The following is a 13,806-nucleotide window of genomic DNA, read 5'->3' on the forward strand; positions in this document are numbered from 1 at the left end:
CCCCCCCCCCCCCCCCCTCCCCCCTCCCACTGACCTCCTCCTCTCCCCCTCCTCCTTCACCCTACCACCCACCCCCATCCCCGCCTCTCTCTCCGGCCCCAGGATGTCAGACGCTGCCCAGTCGGCCCCGAGGTAAAGCCAAGGCTGTCGACTTCTCACCCTACCAGGCATTTTGACAGCTCTATCTCCTCTTTCTGTGTTGTCTGTGTCGTCCTGAGTGTCGGCAGGCGAGCTTAGCTACCAAAACCTTCCCAAACTGACAAACAATCACACACATTGTCATTAACGCTGTCAGTGGCCCGGTGGGGATTGCCTAGAGGTAGACGCTAACGGCAGCATGCCCGGCCTCCGGCCTGTGACGTCGTACCGAGGTGTTGACTTCCCATCCCACAGATGCATGATGGACGTGCACCGTATCACTGGCGTTGTTGTGACTTAGCGGAAAATGCATGTTATCTGTAACTCCTCTGTGCCACCGCCACCACAGACTGCAGCGCCGCGACGCGCTCTGCATCGTCCATCGTTTTCCTCAGCGTCAGCTAGGCCAGTCAGCGGCATTTCAGCTCAGAGGACCGCTAACGCCTGCAGAGCCCCGTTATACTCCTCCTGCTTGCTTCTCTCTGTTTATTGTTCTCCTTGTGCAAGATCCTCCTCCTCCTCCTCTTCATATCTGTGGTGTTTGTATATGTCCAGAAAAACACATTCGTCTGAAAATTATGTTTGACTTTGCTTACAGGGAAGCAGGAATGAATGATTTGTACATTTTGTTTTTATTAGTTAATTGGTAAATGATACAATTCATAGCTGTAGCCGAGTCTAGGTTTAGTTGATTTATACTTCCCCTCTTCCAAAATCTATCTGAACTTGTTTTAATAAATGATTTCAGTCAAGCTCAAATGTCCATGGAGTTTTTGCTATATTTAGTCCTGGAACTCGCAGCGTTGTTCAAATGAATATTGTCTCATAACAAAGCCAGACTTTTGTGATCTTTCCTCTTGCAGTGGTTTGCCTGTCTTCTCTCTTCCATTCCTCATTTTGGCTGTCGTCCTCGTCCCTGTTCTTATTGTCGTGCGTAGTGTGGCGCCCAGTCGCTCCTCCCTCCCTCCTCGTTCCTCCTTTTCTCACTGCATTTTCTTTTTGTTTTTTGTTTTCATCTGCTCCTCCCTGTGTTACGCAGGTCCAGCCACGTGGGCCATGGCCACCTCCAAACCCGACATCATGATCATCTTACTCAGCAAACTCATCGAGGAGGGGGACGGTTTCTACAAGGTCAGCATGCTGCTGCACACACAGCAGCTCCTGTTTCATACAGGAAGATGAAGACACGCCGGTCAATTTTAAATGATTTTCTTCCAAAAGCTGCTGTTCTTCCCATTAATGAAATATGAAGATTTATTACTCCTATTATTATTTTAAAAAATGAAGGATAATCACACTTCTGCATGTCATATTTAGTCAAATCTGTGTTTATGGCTGAACTAAATGACCTGTTAGTATAATGTGGCAGTTTCATTTATGTTCTGCATAAGTCAGCTTTGGTTGACTTTCTGGTTAACAGTTCAGTTAAAAAACATTACATATATGATATGCAAAAATAAAAAAGGTGAAATCTGTCTTCACACCTAGATCCAAGGACATCATTGTTACATATGTGTGTATGATTTCAGTTCATCAGGGGTGTCAAGGCAAACAAATTTCTTTCTTTAAGGGTGAGTTTATAAAAACATGCATCATGCAACAGCTAGAGACGTTTTCGTGGACATTTCACTGGATTTTGCACCAGAATCTTTTATTAAAATTCAATTTAGATTTTGAGATTGTAGTCTTAAGTAGTAAGTTGTTTTGTTTGTTTGTTTTTTTTTATATCAACATTTTCTTCATATACTGCGCCACAACATAGCAAAACCTTAAAGTTTAAAATTTAAGGTTGTTATGGTACTATTTTACTCGTCTGACCCGCTCAAGCTGTTTGTGGCCCCTGAACTAAAATGAGTTTGACATCCCTGAGTTATATCCTTTTATTTATGACAGTGACATGTAACATATTACCATTTAACCAAAGATGGAAAAAAACATTTTAAGGAGGAGAAATGGCCATAACAAGCTGCAGTTTTACAAAATTCCATAGTTCTAGCATAAAGAAACCTTACTTCATCCAGCAGAATCTAATAGAAGTACCTTATAATCTGTAATTAAAGGTGCTCAGTGGGATTAAATCTGTATATCTCAAAAGGTTCACATAGCCAGACAAATAAGAACCAGCGAAAGAACAGACATCATTCATGTCTCACAGCCCTCAGAGACAGAACACATTTTTTTAGAGGATGTCTTGACCTGAATGATTTTGCACTTTCCTGTTCATAAATACATGAGATCAGCCAGGATCTCCTTGTAAGTAAAGGTGACCGACTCAGGCCATTTCACCCACGTATGCAACGAGGGTCCATAAACCAGCTTCCTGTGTTTGTTCGCCCAACAGAAGGGGAAGGTGAAGGAGGCTGCACAGCGTTACCAGTACGCTCTCAAAAAGTTTCCACGCGAAGGCTTCAGCGAGGACCTCAAGACATTCAGGGAACTCAAAGTATCGCTCTTCCTCAATCTGTCCCGATGTCGGAGGAAAATGAATGTAAGTGAGCTGAGCGAAACCTGTGGGTGACGGTTTGCGCTTTAATTTTGATTATTAAAAAAAAAATCAATTAACTCGATTTGTATTTTCTGATCGACCTTCTTTCAGGACTTTGGGATGGCTGAGGAATTTGCTACCAAGGCACTGGAGCTGAAACCAAAATCGTACGAGGCGTACTACGCCAGAGCGCGCGCCAAGCGTAGCAGCAGGTACATTCCGTTTATCCCTCTGAATATTGAAGGAAACACTTGAAAACCTCCACTCTTTTCAGTGCCTTTTAGTCCCCATTTACACAACAACATTCCAATTGTTTTTGCATTGTCGTTTCAGAAAGCTTTCACGTTTACACGGCAACATTTTGAAAACAATGTCGTTTATATTTTGGGCCACTAGCAGGTGCTGTTGTTTGACCATTCGAATGGACAGACTGGCGACTGGTCATGATGAATGGTCACTGCAATTCTGTGACTCCCATCATCCACCTCCATACTGTTTTGAAAGTTAAATGATTTTTCTTGTTTCCAGACAATTTCCTGAAGCCTTAGAGGACCTGAATGAAGCCATAAAGCAGTGCCCGAACAACCGAGAAATCCAGCGGCTGCTGCAGAGGGTGGAGGAGGAGTGTCATCAGCTCATCCAGGAGGAGCACCAGCAGCAGGACCTAGAGCTGGAGCCTCCGCCCTCCCCTCCTCCTACGCCTCCCCCAGAAGAGGAGGAGTCCCTGTCCCTCTCCATGCCCCTCCCCCCTCCCCCGGAGCCCCGTCTGGAGGACATGGAGCCCGTGCAGGACCTGTTTGTGGACGAGGACTACCTGGAGCAGGAACTGGAGGCCATGTCCATGGGTCTACCTCCGCCCGAGTCTCTCACCAACCCTTCCAGCCTCCCCATCATCCAGAGCCCCCCGCTGTCCCCCACACATCCAGATCAGATTTACTTAGCCGGGGGTTCACCCATGTGTCAGCCGTATGAATATCACCCCACCTCCTCCTCCATGTCCTCCCCGACTCGAGGCTCGTACCACGCCACGTCGCCCTCCCTCTCCCCGACACACCAGAACTCCCACTATCGCCACAGCCCTCCCCACACCTCCCCGGTGCACCAGCCCTCCTACCGTTTCAGCCCGCCTCCGGACCATCAGAGCCCCCCGCCCTCCCCTTTACGCCGCTCTGCTCAGTACAGAGCCAGTCCGCCGCTAGAAAGTGTTTGTCTGTACAGGTCGCAGTCCGGCTCGCCTGTGCGCTACCAGACGGAGCAGCTCCCGGGACGGCCCAAGTCTCCGCTCTCCAAGATGAGCAGCCAGCGTTCGTTCCAGCTGAGCTCGCAGCCCTCCATCTCCTCCCAGCACCACCAAGCCCAAGGACTCCGCCTCCAACCCTCCATAGCTCAGATAGTTCGCACAAACCAGCCCAGCAACGTGATGGGAAACAGCAGCTACGGTGGCCCGATGGGCCACTCCATGGGCGGCCGCTACCAGGGGGGTTCGGTTGATATGGAGAGCCGTCTGGTGTACCAGCCCTCTTTGGATGGTCGCTCCATGCCCCAGGTGCAGGCCAGCATCAGCTCTGGGGCCCTCTGTCAGCACGGCGGCCGAGGAGGGGTTATGGAGTCGAGCCTGTTGAAGGATGAACTACCCCAGCGCCCCTCCTCTGCCTACCGCGCCAGCAGCGGGGGCCCGGGGGGCATCCGTTACAGCCAAACGCCTCAGATCAGCCGCAGCCAGTCCGCCGCTTACTACCCGGTCTCCGAACACGTACTGGAGCGTGCCAACGCGATGCCGCCCTGCCAGCTGGGCTCTCCAGAGATTCCCCACATGGTGAGACGCCCCGTCAGTGCCAATACTACTGAGATGAAGCAGCATGTTCCCACCCCCAGGCCCCTCATCCATTCTCAGAGTGTAGGCCTTCGATTCTCCCCGTCTAGCAACAACATCTCCACTGGATCCACCACCAACTTAGCTCCGGGCTTCAGGCCTTCCTCGTCCATCCAGCAGATGGAGATCCCCTTGCAAGCGACATACGAGCGCGCCTGCGACGACATCTCTCCTATTTCTCCTTCCCAAGGTGGCGGGGGGCTGTATCAGGGCGAGCTGACTCGCTCTCGGAATACACCCTTCATGGGCATCATAGACAAGACGGCGCGGACTCAGCAGTACCTGCAGCAGCCCTCGCGGTCCAGGGCCATGACTTCCATGGATTCTGCTATTAGCCCCACCTCCCCCGGCCAGCTGGTCCACCAGGGCTCCACCTACAGCCCCCCGGCCTCACTGGGCAACATCGCCTACTACAACAAGACCAACAACGCCCAGAACGGACACCTGCTGGAGGAGGACTACTACTCCCAGACCCAGCCCCCTTCGCTCGGCAAGCTGGCCAACGGCTCGCGAGGCGGCGGGGACATCATGGAGCGGGTCAGTCAGGTGCCCACCTACCCAGACGTGAAGGTGGCGAGGACTCTTCCCGTGGCACAGGCCTACCAGGACAACATGTACCGCCAGCTGTCACGTGATTCCCGGACCCAAGGCCCCACATCCCCCATCAAACCAAAGAGACCATTTGTGGAGTCGAATGTGTGATTGGACGGTTGGACTCGGATTGTTTGTGGAAGCGAGAGAAACAATACTTAGCTCGATATGTGACCTGCGTGTGTGTTGGATGGACAAACCTGGCTTAAAGAACTCACCACAAACAAACACACACACACATACACACACACACACACGCACACACACACACACATTTAGGGTATTAGACATTATCTTATATAAAAATATAACCTACAGTGAGAAGTGAATCGTTCATCATATTCTGCACACAGGTGGCTTCTAGCAGGAGGCTTCTGATCTCTTTCTAAATCAAAGACCAACGTGCGGCACAAAGAGCCCGCAGGCGACCCCAGCGTGCGGGACTGTGAGCGTGAAAGTACCACCCATCGGACTCTACTTGTGGACTCTATCCATCTTCTGTTCTTTCAAAGTGTGCTCTTAACCAAGGTTGCTAGTAGGCTCTATTCTATGTAAAACAATATTATATGTTCAATACTGTACATTGCTCAGAAGAATACGAAAAGGCTCAACATCTCAGTACTTAGAGAAAAATGACAATATTTATAATTAAGTTATATATTGTACATAGAGATAAAACAAGAAATAGTTTGCATTTTGAATTTAATTCCGTTAACGCTGCCTCTGCATCACACTGCTCGTCACAGAAACCGGACCAGTGACACGAGGGACAAACTTTGAACGATATAATCACCTCTGTCGAGTCAAAATGCTTCACTAATTTCTGATGTTTATTTTCTGCCCAAAGCAGCCCATCTTATGTGGCACTAAAAGATCATTTAATTTCACTTGGAGAAGCTCCAACTGAAAAATTTTACTTTTTTACATTGAAAAGTCAGTTTTATTTCTGTAAAAGAGACAATTTTATGAAAATCAGCTAAGTGACATATTGCAAAAAAAACAACATTCAAACAGTCGTAATGATTAACCCTTTTGGGGCCAGTGACTAAAATCTATGGAAAATGAACATTTTAACTGAGGTGTGATTGAATTTGTACTGTCTAAGCTACAGCATTACAGGCCAATTGTATGACGTAAAAATGACCAAAACTACTCAAATTTGTGACGTTTCTTCCTATTTTTATAATAAATTCATCAATCAGATGGGGACACGATGTGGTTTGCTAAAACAAATGGCTCTGAGCTGTTTAGGCTATGATAAGAAAGAATAATCAAAACTGTTGTTTCCTATATTCAAGTTATTCCTTTAGTTGGTTTCGCAGAAAACAAAGGGATGCACAAGTTATGATCACTTGTCATAAAGAGTCAGATTCTATTAACAAGATGCAACGTGAACGGAGAGAAGATAAATCAAGTTTAAGAGAAATTCTACTGTCAGGATTTTATGAAAACATTCTGAACTGGATCGAAACAGACCAAAACTTCACATCCAGGACTCAGAATTGGTCTTTTGTCTCCAGATAGTCATGATGACTTTAGCTATGTCATTGGTGCTGTTTTATCATTGTGATTATAAGTTAATAAAAGAAATGTAGAAAAACAATACTACAACAAAATATTTGACCGCGCGTAGGTACACTATAAATGATCATAAAAGAGTGACTGTTTTTGCAACTAGCACATTAGAATATCGGACTGTATTACTTAATGTAGTGAAAAATGGATTCAAAATGTACTTTCTAACTATAAATTCTGAAATGTGTGTGCGTTTACCCACGTCTACACTGACATAAAAATTTTCATAAAAGCTAGAGGTTGAGCTTTTAATTCACACGAATTTCAACGAGTTAAACAACCTAAATTATAAAAGAAAATGTCCAACTTTCTTTTGCCAGTAATGATACGTTAGACCTAAATCTCAGCATTGAATGTAATAAACTCGTCTCCCGGCCTCGCGGTTGGTCTGACCGATGCGGATCGTGGATGATCGGAGGTGATTATATCGTCCCTCACGGACGACGGGTCGAACGTGAACAGCGCTCAGCGACTTGAAGCAAGCAAATGCACACACGACCACGTTCCAGGCATTTCCCTCTCTCCTGCATTACCTTGCCTTGTTTCTTTTGAACCATGATGCATCTTTTATTCAGCCACCTCTGCACTAAAAATGCCTGTTAAGTTCTTAACTAAGGGTGCACTTTATGTATTTTTACTTACTTTGTTTTTGTTGTTGAAATTCAGAGAAAGTGGGTGTGTGATCGGTCACATCTCCGGCCAGTGACGCCAGACTATCATTATTATTTGCAATGCAGTGATGAATGAGGAGACAAAGAGCAAACAATGTTTTTAAACCGGTGAGATATGTGTGTGTGTATATATATAGACTTTCTAGCACAAGTTGTATATATAGGCTCGGATGTTCCTTTCTGTCCAGCTCGGGTTCGTTAGTGAAGCAAGAAGCCAATCATAGTCCTTATCATTAAAAGTATTCAGAGAACTATAAAAAATCACCAGTCTAATCCACTGGTCTTGCACACACTCTTAAACTACGTCAAATCTACTGCAACAATATAAAAAAAATAATAATAATAAAGACTGAGATTTTAGTATCCAGACGCTCTATATTCAGAGTTGATGTGGAATAATGAAGATATTCAAGTTATTTGTATATGTGGGAAAGGTTATAGACCATTTGTCTGTAACATTTTATTTTGGATGTGTTGATAAAGAATATCGAGAAGAGAGGCGGTCAATCCGAGCCGTCTCCTGTCGATCCTCCTTCACCTGCTACTGGAGAGACGAAGTCAGAAACTGTATTATACTTAATTTAATTCTACTGAGTTGAGGGTGTATGGTTTCAAGCTGTCTGTGTATATTAGTTTGCTGTAAATAGTCTGATGCATGTTCTATTCTTTCCATGAGCTCAAGCAGAAACGTGTATAGCAGTCCCCCCCACCCACCCCCCCTCCACCCAGTGTGTGTATGTGATGCAGTGTTTGGATGGAGATAAAGAGTCTGCCGTTCCCCTCTAAACGACCCGTATGATTTTTCTTCCTTCAGACCTCGCCACACGAACAGGTTCTTTTTTTTTCTTTTCTTTTTTTTCCTTTTCTTTTTAATGTATTTGCTTGCTGAGCAGAGTTCTCTTGTCTGTAAATGTGAGCTTTCAGATCGCTGTGATAAGACGTTTAATTAAAAACAATAAAAAAGAATGTGTTTTTAATCCCATGATAACTGATTGTAATCTGTACAGTCAAACTGATGTAACATAGTGGGGGCAAAACATATTTATAAATGGTTACCAACTAAAAAAAAACAACCCGCATGTCGGTTATTTATTTCACTAGTATTGACCCACAGAGGGGTTGTCTTTCCAACGGAAGGTCGCTGGTTCAATTCCCAGTCTCTCCCCTCCCCAAGACACTGAACCCCAAACTGCTCCCATTGGATGGATTAAGTCACATGCATTGGTTTGGTGGCCGAGCCGCTAAAGAAGCAGATTTGTTATCAGAAGTTTGCAGGTTTGATTCCCACAGAAATCCCTCAGCATGACCCCCTAAACCCCGTCAGCACCTTAATGCGGCTGCCCACCGCATCCTGGGAAAATTAATTTCCCCCAAAAGGATTAATAAAGTATGAGTGTCAAAGTTTCTCATCCACGCTTTATTAGCAGTCTACAAGCACCCGGAAGGTAAACTGAACTTTTTCCTCAATCTGATTCCATCACATCAAACCTGCTTTTTACCCCCCAAACAACTTTTTTATTTTTTTACACTTTCAAAATGCATATTTGTTTTTTTTTTTTTTGTTTTGTTTATTTGTTTTTTAAGAGTGCACTTCACCCCAACAAAGAATCAACTCGTGATTAAATAATTTGGTCAAAAAAACCCAACCCCAAACAAGCTGTAAACTGGAACAAATAAAGAAGATGCTGCATTTACTGTTGTACAGTGACAAAAATGAAACAATTTTACTTTCCCAACACTTCAGGATGTGCCTTCCAGCATCCATCTTTTAGGTGCAGCATAACCAGGATCCACTGTGGACAGTCCATCACAGAGAGATCTGTCACACACACACACACACACACACACACACACACACACACACACACACACACACACACACACACACACACACACACACACACACACACACACACACACACACACACACACACACACACACACACACACACACACACACACACACACACACACACACACACACACACACACACACACACACGTTACACCAGTTAACATCAAACAAGTTTTTGGACTGTGGGAGCAGACGAGCGTACCTGGAGGAAACTCCTGCAGGCACTGGGAGAACATGCAGACTCCACGGAAACCGAGCTGTGAGGCAAGAGTGCTGACCAGTGAACAAACGAAATACAGATTGGAGTGACTTAACGTGAAATGGACAGCTGTCTTAAAGCCTCAAAGCAAACGTGTGGCTCGATTCCAGGGTTTCTGTACAGAGTTTGCATGTTCTGCACGTATGTGTGTGGTTTTCTCCGGTTTTACTCCGATTTCCTCCCGCAGTCAAAGAACATGCATTTGCAGTTAATAGATGAAGTGAGTGTTGTTTGCCGTGTGAAGAACGGGCTTCCTGTCCCGGTGTACCTTCACACCCTGTCAGCTGGGATCAGCGCCATCACACAACGACTGAATCGGATAAAGCTGAAGATGGATTGAAGCTGGAATCCCTCAGACTGAGAGAAAAAATGTCACACTCAGTCCTTCTTCTTCTTGTTTGTGAAAAGGTGCACCAGCCCAGGCACTAGGATCATGACGATCTGCGGCACGATGACAAACTTGACGAAGAACAGGCTGTAGAAGAGGATCTGCGGTCGAACCGGCAGCGGCAGCCGGTGGACGTGGTACAGTCCCATGGACGAGAAGGCCAGTGACAGAGCCCTGGGGGCCCACGGCAAGGACCACCCCCCGGGCTTCCAGTACTGAGCCAGTCCCAGACCCAGGAGAGCCCCGCAGTCTCGAGTGAGGGACGAGAATGGAGCCGTGTCCAGACGGATCCACTCTGCATGGCGGCACCACTTCTTAGCCAGAGCAATAGACCTGGCGGCGAAAAGAGAAACGGAAGGTGGGAAGCAAAGTACTGAAGAGACTGGCGTGAATGAGCACAAGACAGGTACTGACCAGGAGAGGTCGACTCCCAACTGCTGCAATCCAGCGTGAAGCGCGAGGGCAGTGAGCAGCAGTCCGATGCTGATGCTGAAGAAGAACGACAGGGGGCGTCTTTCTGGGACCCTGCGGCTCAAAGCGAGCCCCAACATGAAGCCTGAACACGACGGTGCAAAACACAACTTTAACAGCTTTCTGATGTAGAAGAGGATATTTCTATGGCTACTTCTAGACTTTAATGTCAGTACGTAATTTGAGCAAACAAGGTTTGTTCCTGAGTTTATGTTAAAGACGTTAAATGCATGCGCACAGTAAAAAGATTATTCTTTCTTTTTTTTAGATCAAAAAGTAACTATTTGCATAAAAGTTAGAATTTCATGAAAATCCGTTCATCATAATACAGCAAGATCATTCAAACAGGTGGTAATAATTAATCCTTCAGAGGCCACTCACTAAAATTTGTGTATTTAACGGTAAAGTGAAATTGAATTATTTATACTTTCAGACTTTAGGGTATAAAGATACACCATTACAGTCCAATTATACACGTAAAAGCGACCAAAACTTGTTCAAAAATTCTCTGAAAACAAATGGCTTTAGTTAAAATTGTTGTAATTAAAACAAAAACACTTAATCTGACTTATGAGACGTATTAGATGTCACTTACAGTAGTTTTCAAGCAAATATTTGTCAGATATCTTTCTTTTTTTAAGATAAATGCATCACGTTTGTGACTGAGTTTATTTTCAAATAGAGATTGAAGTCATTCAATCAGTCATTTAGATATGCTCATTTTCCTGAAGAAAAGGTTCGCTATATTTCTAGAGTTTGCAGTAGTTTAAAGAATTGTGTGAAACTGTTTGTCTTCAAACAGAGCCGCGTGGTCCAGCTGTTGCTCGGTACCTATGATGCTTCCCGCGACGACCTGGTGAGGGAAGTGAGCGAGGATGAAGATCCTGGAGAGTCCGACTGAAACCAGCAGCACCAGATAGAAGAGGTAGGGAGCTGATGACAACACCACACTGAGAGGAGACACAGATTACACGCCGATTCCTAAATGTTTGCCCAGCATGTCGCGCCGGCTCACGTCACTGGGTTTACCTGCGACTGCGTGCGTAGAGAAAGGAACCCAGCGAGGACAGCACGACCCACCACACCGCCGCCGTCACCATGGCGTGTCCCGAGGGGCTTCCTGAGAGACACACGGCCACATTGGACCTCAGACTGTTTGAAACATTCAATGCAGTGACTGTGATTCACACGTGACCTCTCACCTGGGCCGGTCTCACAGGTGGATGAAAACTGCTGGACTGTGGGCTGGTTCTGGAGAAACAGACGTGATTCTCCAATCCACCAGAACGGCCTTTCTCCAAACAGCAGCCTGTGGGGGACAAATTTAGATCAACTGTGCTCCATCCATCCATCCATCCATCTAAATGACAAAACACACGTCTAGAGTTGGCAAAAATACAGATAATTGTCTAAAAAGACTTTGGTAGAAGTTCTGATTTAACATCTCATGTGCTCAAATAGAAAAGCAAAAATTTAAATATAATTTTAATGACAATTATTTTCTTAAGACATCTTGTCAGGCACATTATAACTAATGTTATTTTAGTAATAATCGAGTAATGAATGAATTGCTTGAATATTCAGTTACATTTTTTTATTTCATTTTATTTAAGGTTTTATTGAAACAATCACCAGCAGGGGCCATGCTGTCAGTGACGATCATGATTGAGGATGTTTTCTGTCAGACAGCTGTGTGTCGAGGTGTCTTCCTCATCATGTCAGGCAACAATCAAAAAAAGTTCTCAGAATTGTGATGAATACAGATGAGAGCATTGAAAAATGTTTATAGAGGCAATTAGAATTTTAAAATGAAAGAAATCCATGTTACAAATCAAATTATTTAACTAAAACAGAATATATGACAGAAACAAATACAGTGCAGGACCACAAATTACTTATTTAATTCGATTTATGTAATTATGTAATTGTAAACAACAAAATGTATCTAAAGAAATGTGGTTAATCAAGCATCATGTTTATGTATCGAATGTAATAGATTGTCATTATTTTAGAAATCATCTGTGAGTGACATAAAGTGAAAAATAAATACTCTTATAAATCCCACTATAGTCAGTTGTTAAAAGGTTCAAGCGCTTCCTTGTTTCACGTCGGACACTTCATAGCGCTGCACTACTGTGTTGTCAAAGACGCCGTTTCGTATTTAAAAACAAAACACACGATTTTTTTTTAATTTATTAAAATCCTATAAATAACTCTCGTTTCGATGAAGAAACATGACACCAAACTAACGAGTGACACCGACGGGTGGTGATGTAAAACACACATCTTAGCTAAATGCTAACATGCTGCAATTAAAATACATTATTCCGCTGGACTCACCATTTAAACACTAAGTTGAGCCACTCGGACACTGCTGCCACCCACAGCACCGCCACTCCGGTTCGTTTACTAAAGAAGTACGTGAAGGGGAAAACGAGCAAAAAAGCTGCCTTTGGGTCCCCGATGTGAGTGACAACCAGCCAGATGTCTTCCAGACCTGCGGACCTCTGCTGGAGCCGTTCTGCAATCCAGACACCGTGGGTGTGCACGGCCTCCATCCTGCTGCCCGTGGCCTCTACTCCTCACACTCTCCCGGTGGGCAAATAAAAGTTAACGTGAAGCTGTGGACGCTTTCTACATCAGGAAGTGACAAGCACCAGAGGGCAGTACCGAGGTTCCTCCAGCAGAGGGCGACCTTCCACTGACGACACGTCTACAACTACAACGTCAACTGCCATCACTTCTGAACCACAGCGTCACATTACCTTTATTCACATAAAGGAAAGGTGGAAATAACGATTCAGCATCTGTTCCAAGCAAACTACCCCGCTTTATTCAATTTAATTTGTAATAGTCTAAATAAGAGAATAGAAATGAATAATTCATTCCAGTGGTAATTTCTCCTGCTCCATGCAGCGGGAGCAATTAATATATAACATTAAAGCTGCGGGCAGCGTTAAATGGGTTCTCGCTCCTTGCGTGACTCCAACTCAGAGTGTCACCTGAATAGTGGACAGATGTGGCAAAGGTTTACAAGTTAAATGAAGTCTCTAGCTGAAAGCATGGCGAACCTGTAGTGGTTCAAAGTTGAAGGGTTTCCCCATTCACTTCAATGTTAAAAATAATTTCAAAAAGTTTAGATATTTTCTAAAAGATATGAAGAAGTTTAGAGAGGTTTTCAAAAACAAAATTTAATATTTTAAAAGTTGAATTGTTAAAAATGGTGAAGGTTTTAAATAGGCTGAAGAATTAAAAATTAAAATGTCCCCATCCGGTCACATGGGAAAATAATTGTGGAGAAGTTAAAATATTTTAAAACGTCTAAAAGATATCAAAAACTTACAACATCACAAGAATGTATTTAAAAAGCTGCACATTTTGATACTTGAACGGTTCCGACTGGTTAGACTGCAGGAGCCAAAGTGGTCCAAAACTGAAAATAATTCTCAGAATCAGCATTCACACAATCAAATGTCAATAATTGCATGGGTGCTCCATTA

The 13,806-nt window shown here is 44.5% G+C and overlaps 2 protein-coding genes across 4 annotated transcripts in view; one reads left to right on the forward strand and one right to left on the reverse strand.

Annotated features, from left to right (window-relative positions):
- tanc2b (tetratricopeptide repeat, ankyrin repeat and coiled-coil containing 2b) overlaps positions 1-5,219 on the forward strand; it is a 167,979-nt gene extending 162,760 nt beyond the window's left edge. Inside the window, exons 28-31 of the mRNA XM_080470237.1 lie at positions 1,178-1,269; positions 2,480-2,626; positions 2,735-2,835; positions 3,152-5,219. Of these exons, the coding sequence (XP_080326363.1) occupies positions 1,178-1,269; positions 2,480-2,626; positions 2,735-2,835; positions 3,152-5,198 (2,387 nt within the window). The 3' untranslated portion in view covers positions 5,199-5,219. The remainder of the gene's footprint in view (positions 1-1,177; positions 1,270-2,479; positions 2,627-2,734; positions 2,836-3,151) is intronic.
- Positions 5,220-5,239: 20 nt separating this feature from the next.
- g6pc3 (glucose-6-phosphatase catalytic subunit 3) lies at positions 5,240-12,991 on the reverse strand. Of its 3 annotated transcripts, XR_013935573.1 has the most exons (7): positions 12,647-12,974; positions 11,509-11,615; positions 11,336-11,426; positions 11,138-11,256; positions 10,250-10,391; positions 9,391-10,168; positions 5,275-9,152 (listed from the first exon to the last, which is right to left on the reverse strand). XR_013935573.1 is itself a non-coding variant. In XM_080470214.1 (6 exons), exons 1-6 carry the CDS (start codon positions 12,862-12,864, stop codon positions 9,879-9,881), a joined length of 900 nt encoding a protein of 299 aa, XP_080326340.1. In that variant the 5' UTR covers positions 12,865-12,947; the 3' UTR covers positions 5,240-9,878. The 3 variants fall into 3 exon arrangements, 2 of the variants coding, with proteins under 2 accessions (XP_080326340.1, XP_080326339.1); XM_080470214.1 differs by having other exon boundaries at positions 5,240-10,168; positions 10,250-10,324; positions 12,647-12,947; XM_080470213.1 differs by having other exon boundaries at positions 5,275-10,168; positions 12,647-12,991.
- Positions 12,992-13,806: the final 815 nt, after the last annotated feature.

The sequence above is a fragment of the Lipophrys pholis genome, assembly GCF_963383615.2.
Source record: "Lipophrys pholis genome assembly, chromosome: 1".
Classification (NCBI taxonomy): Eukaryota; Metazoa; Chordata; class Actinopteri; order Blenniiformes; family Blenniidae; genus Lipophrys; species Lipophrys pholis.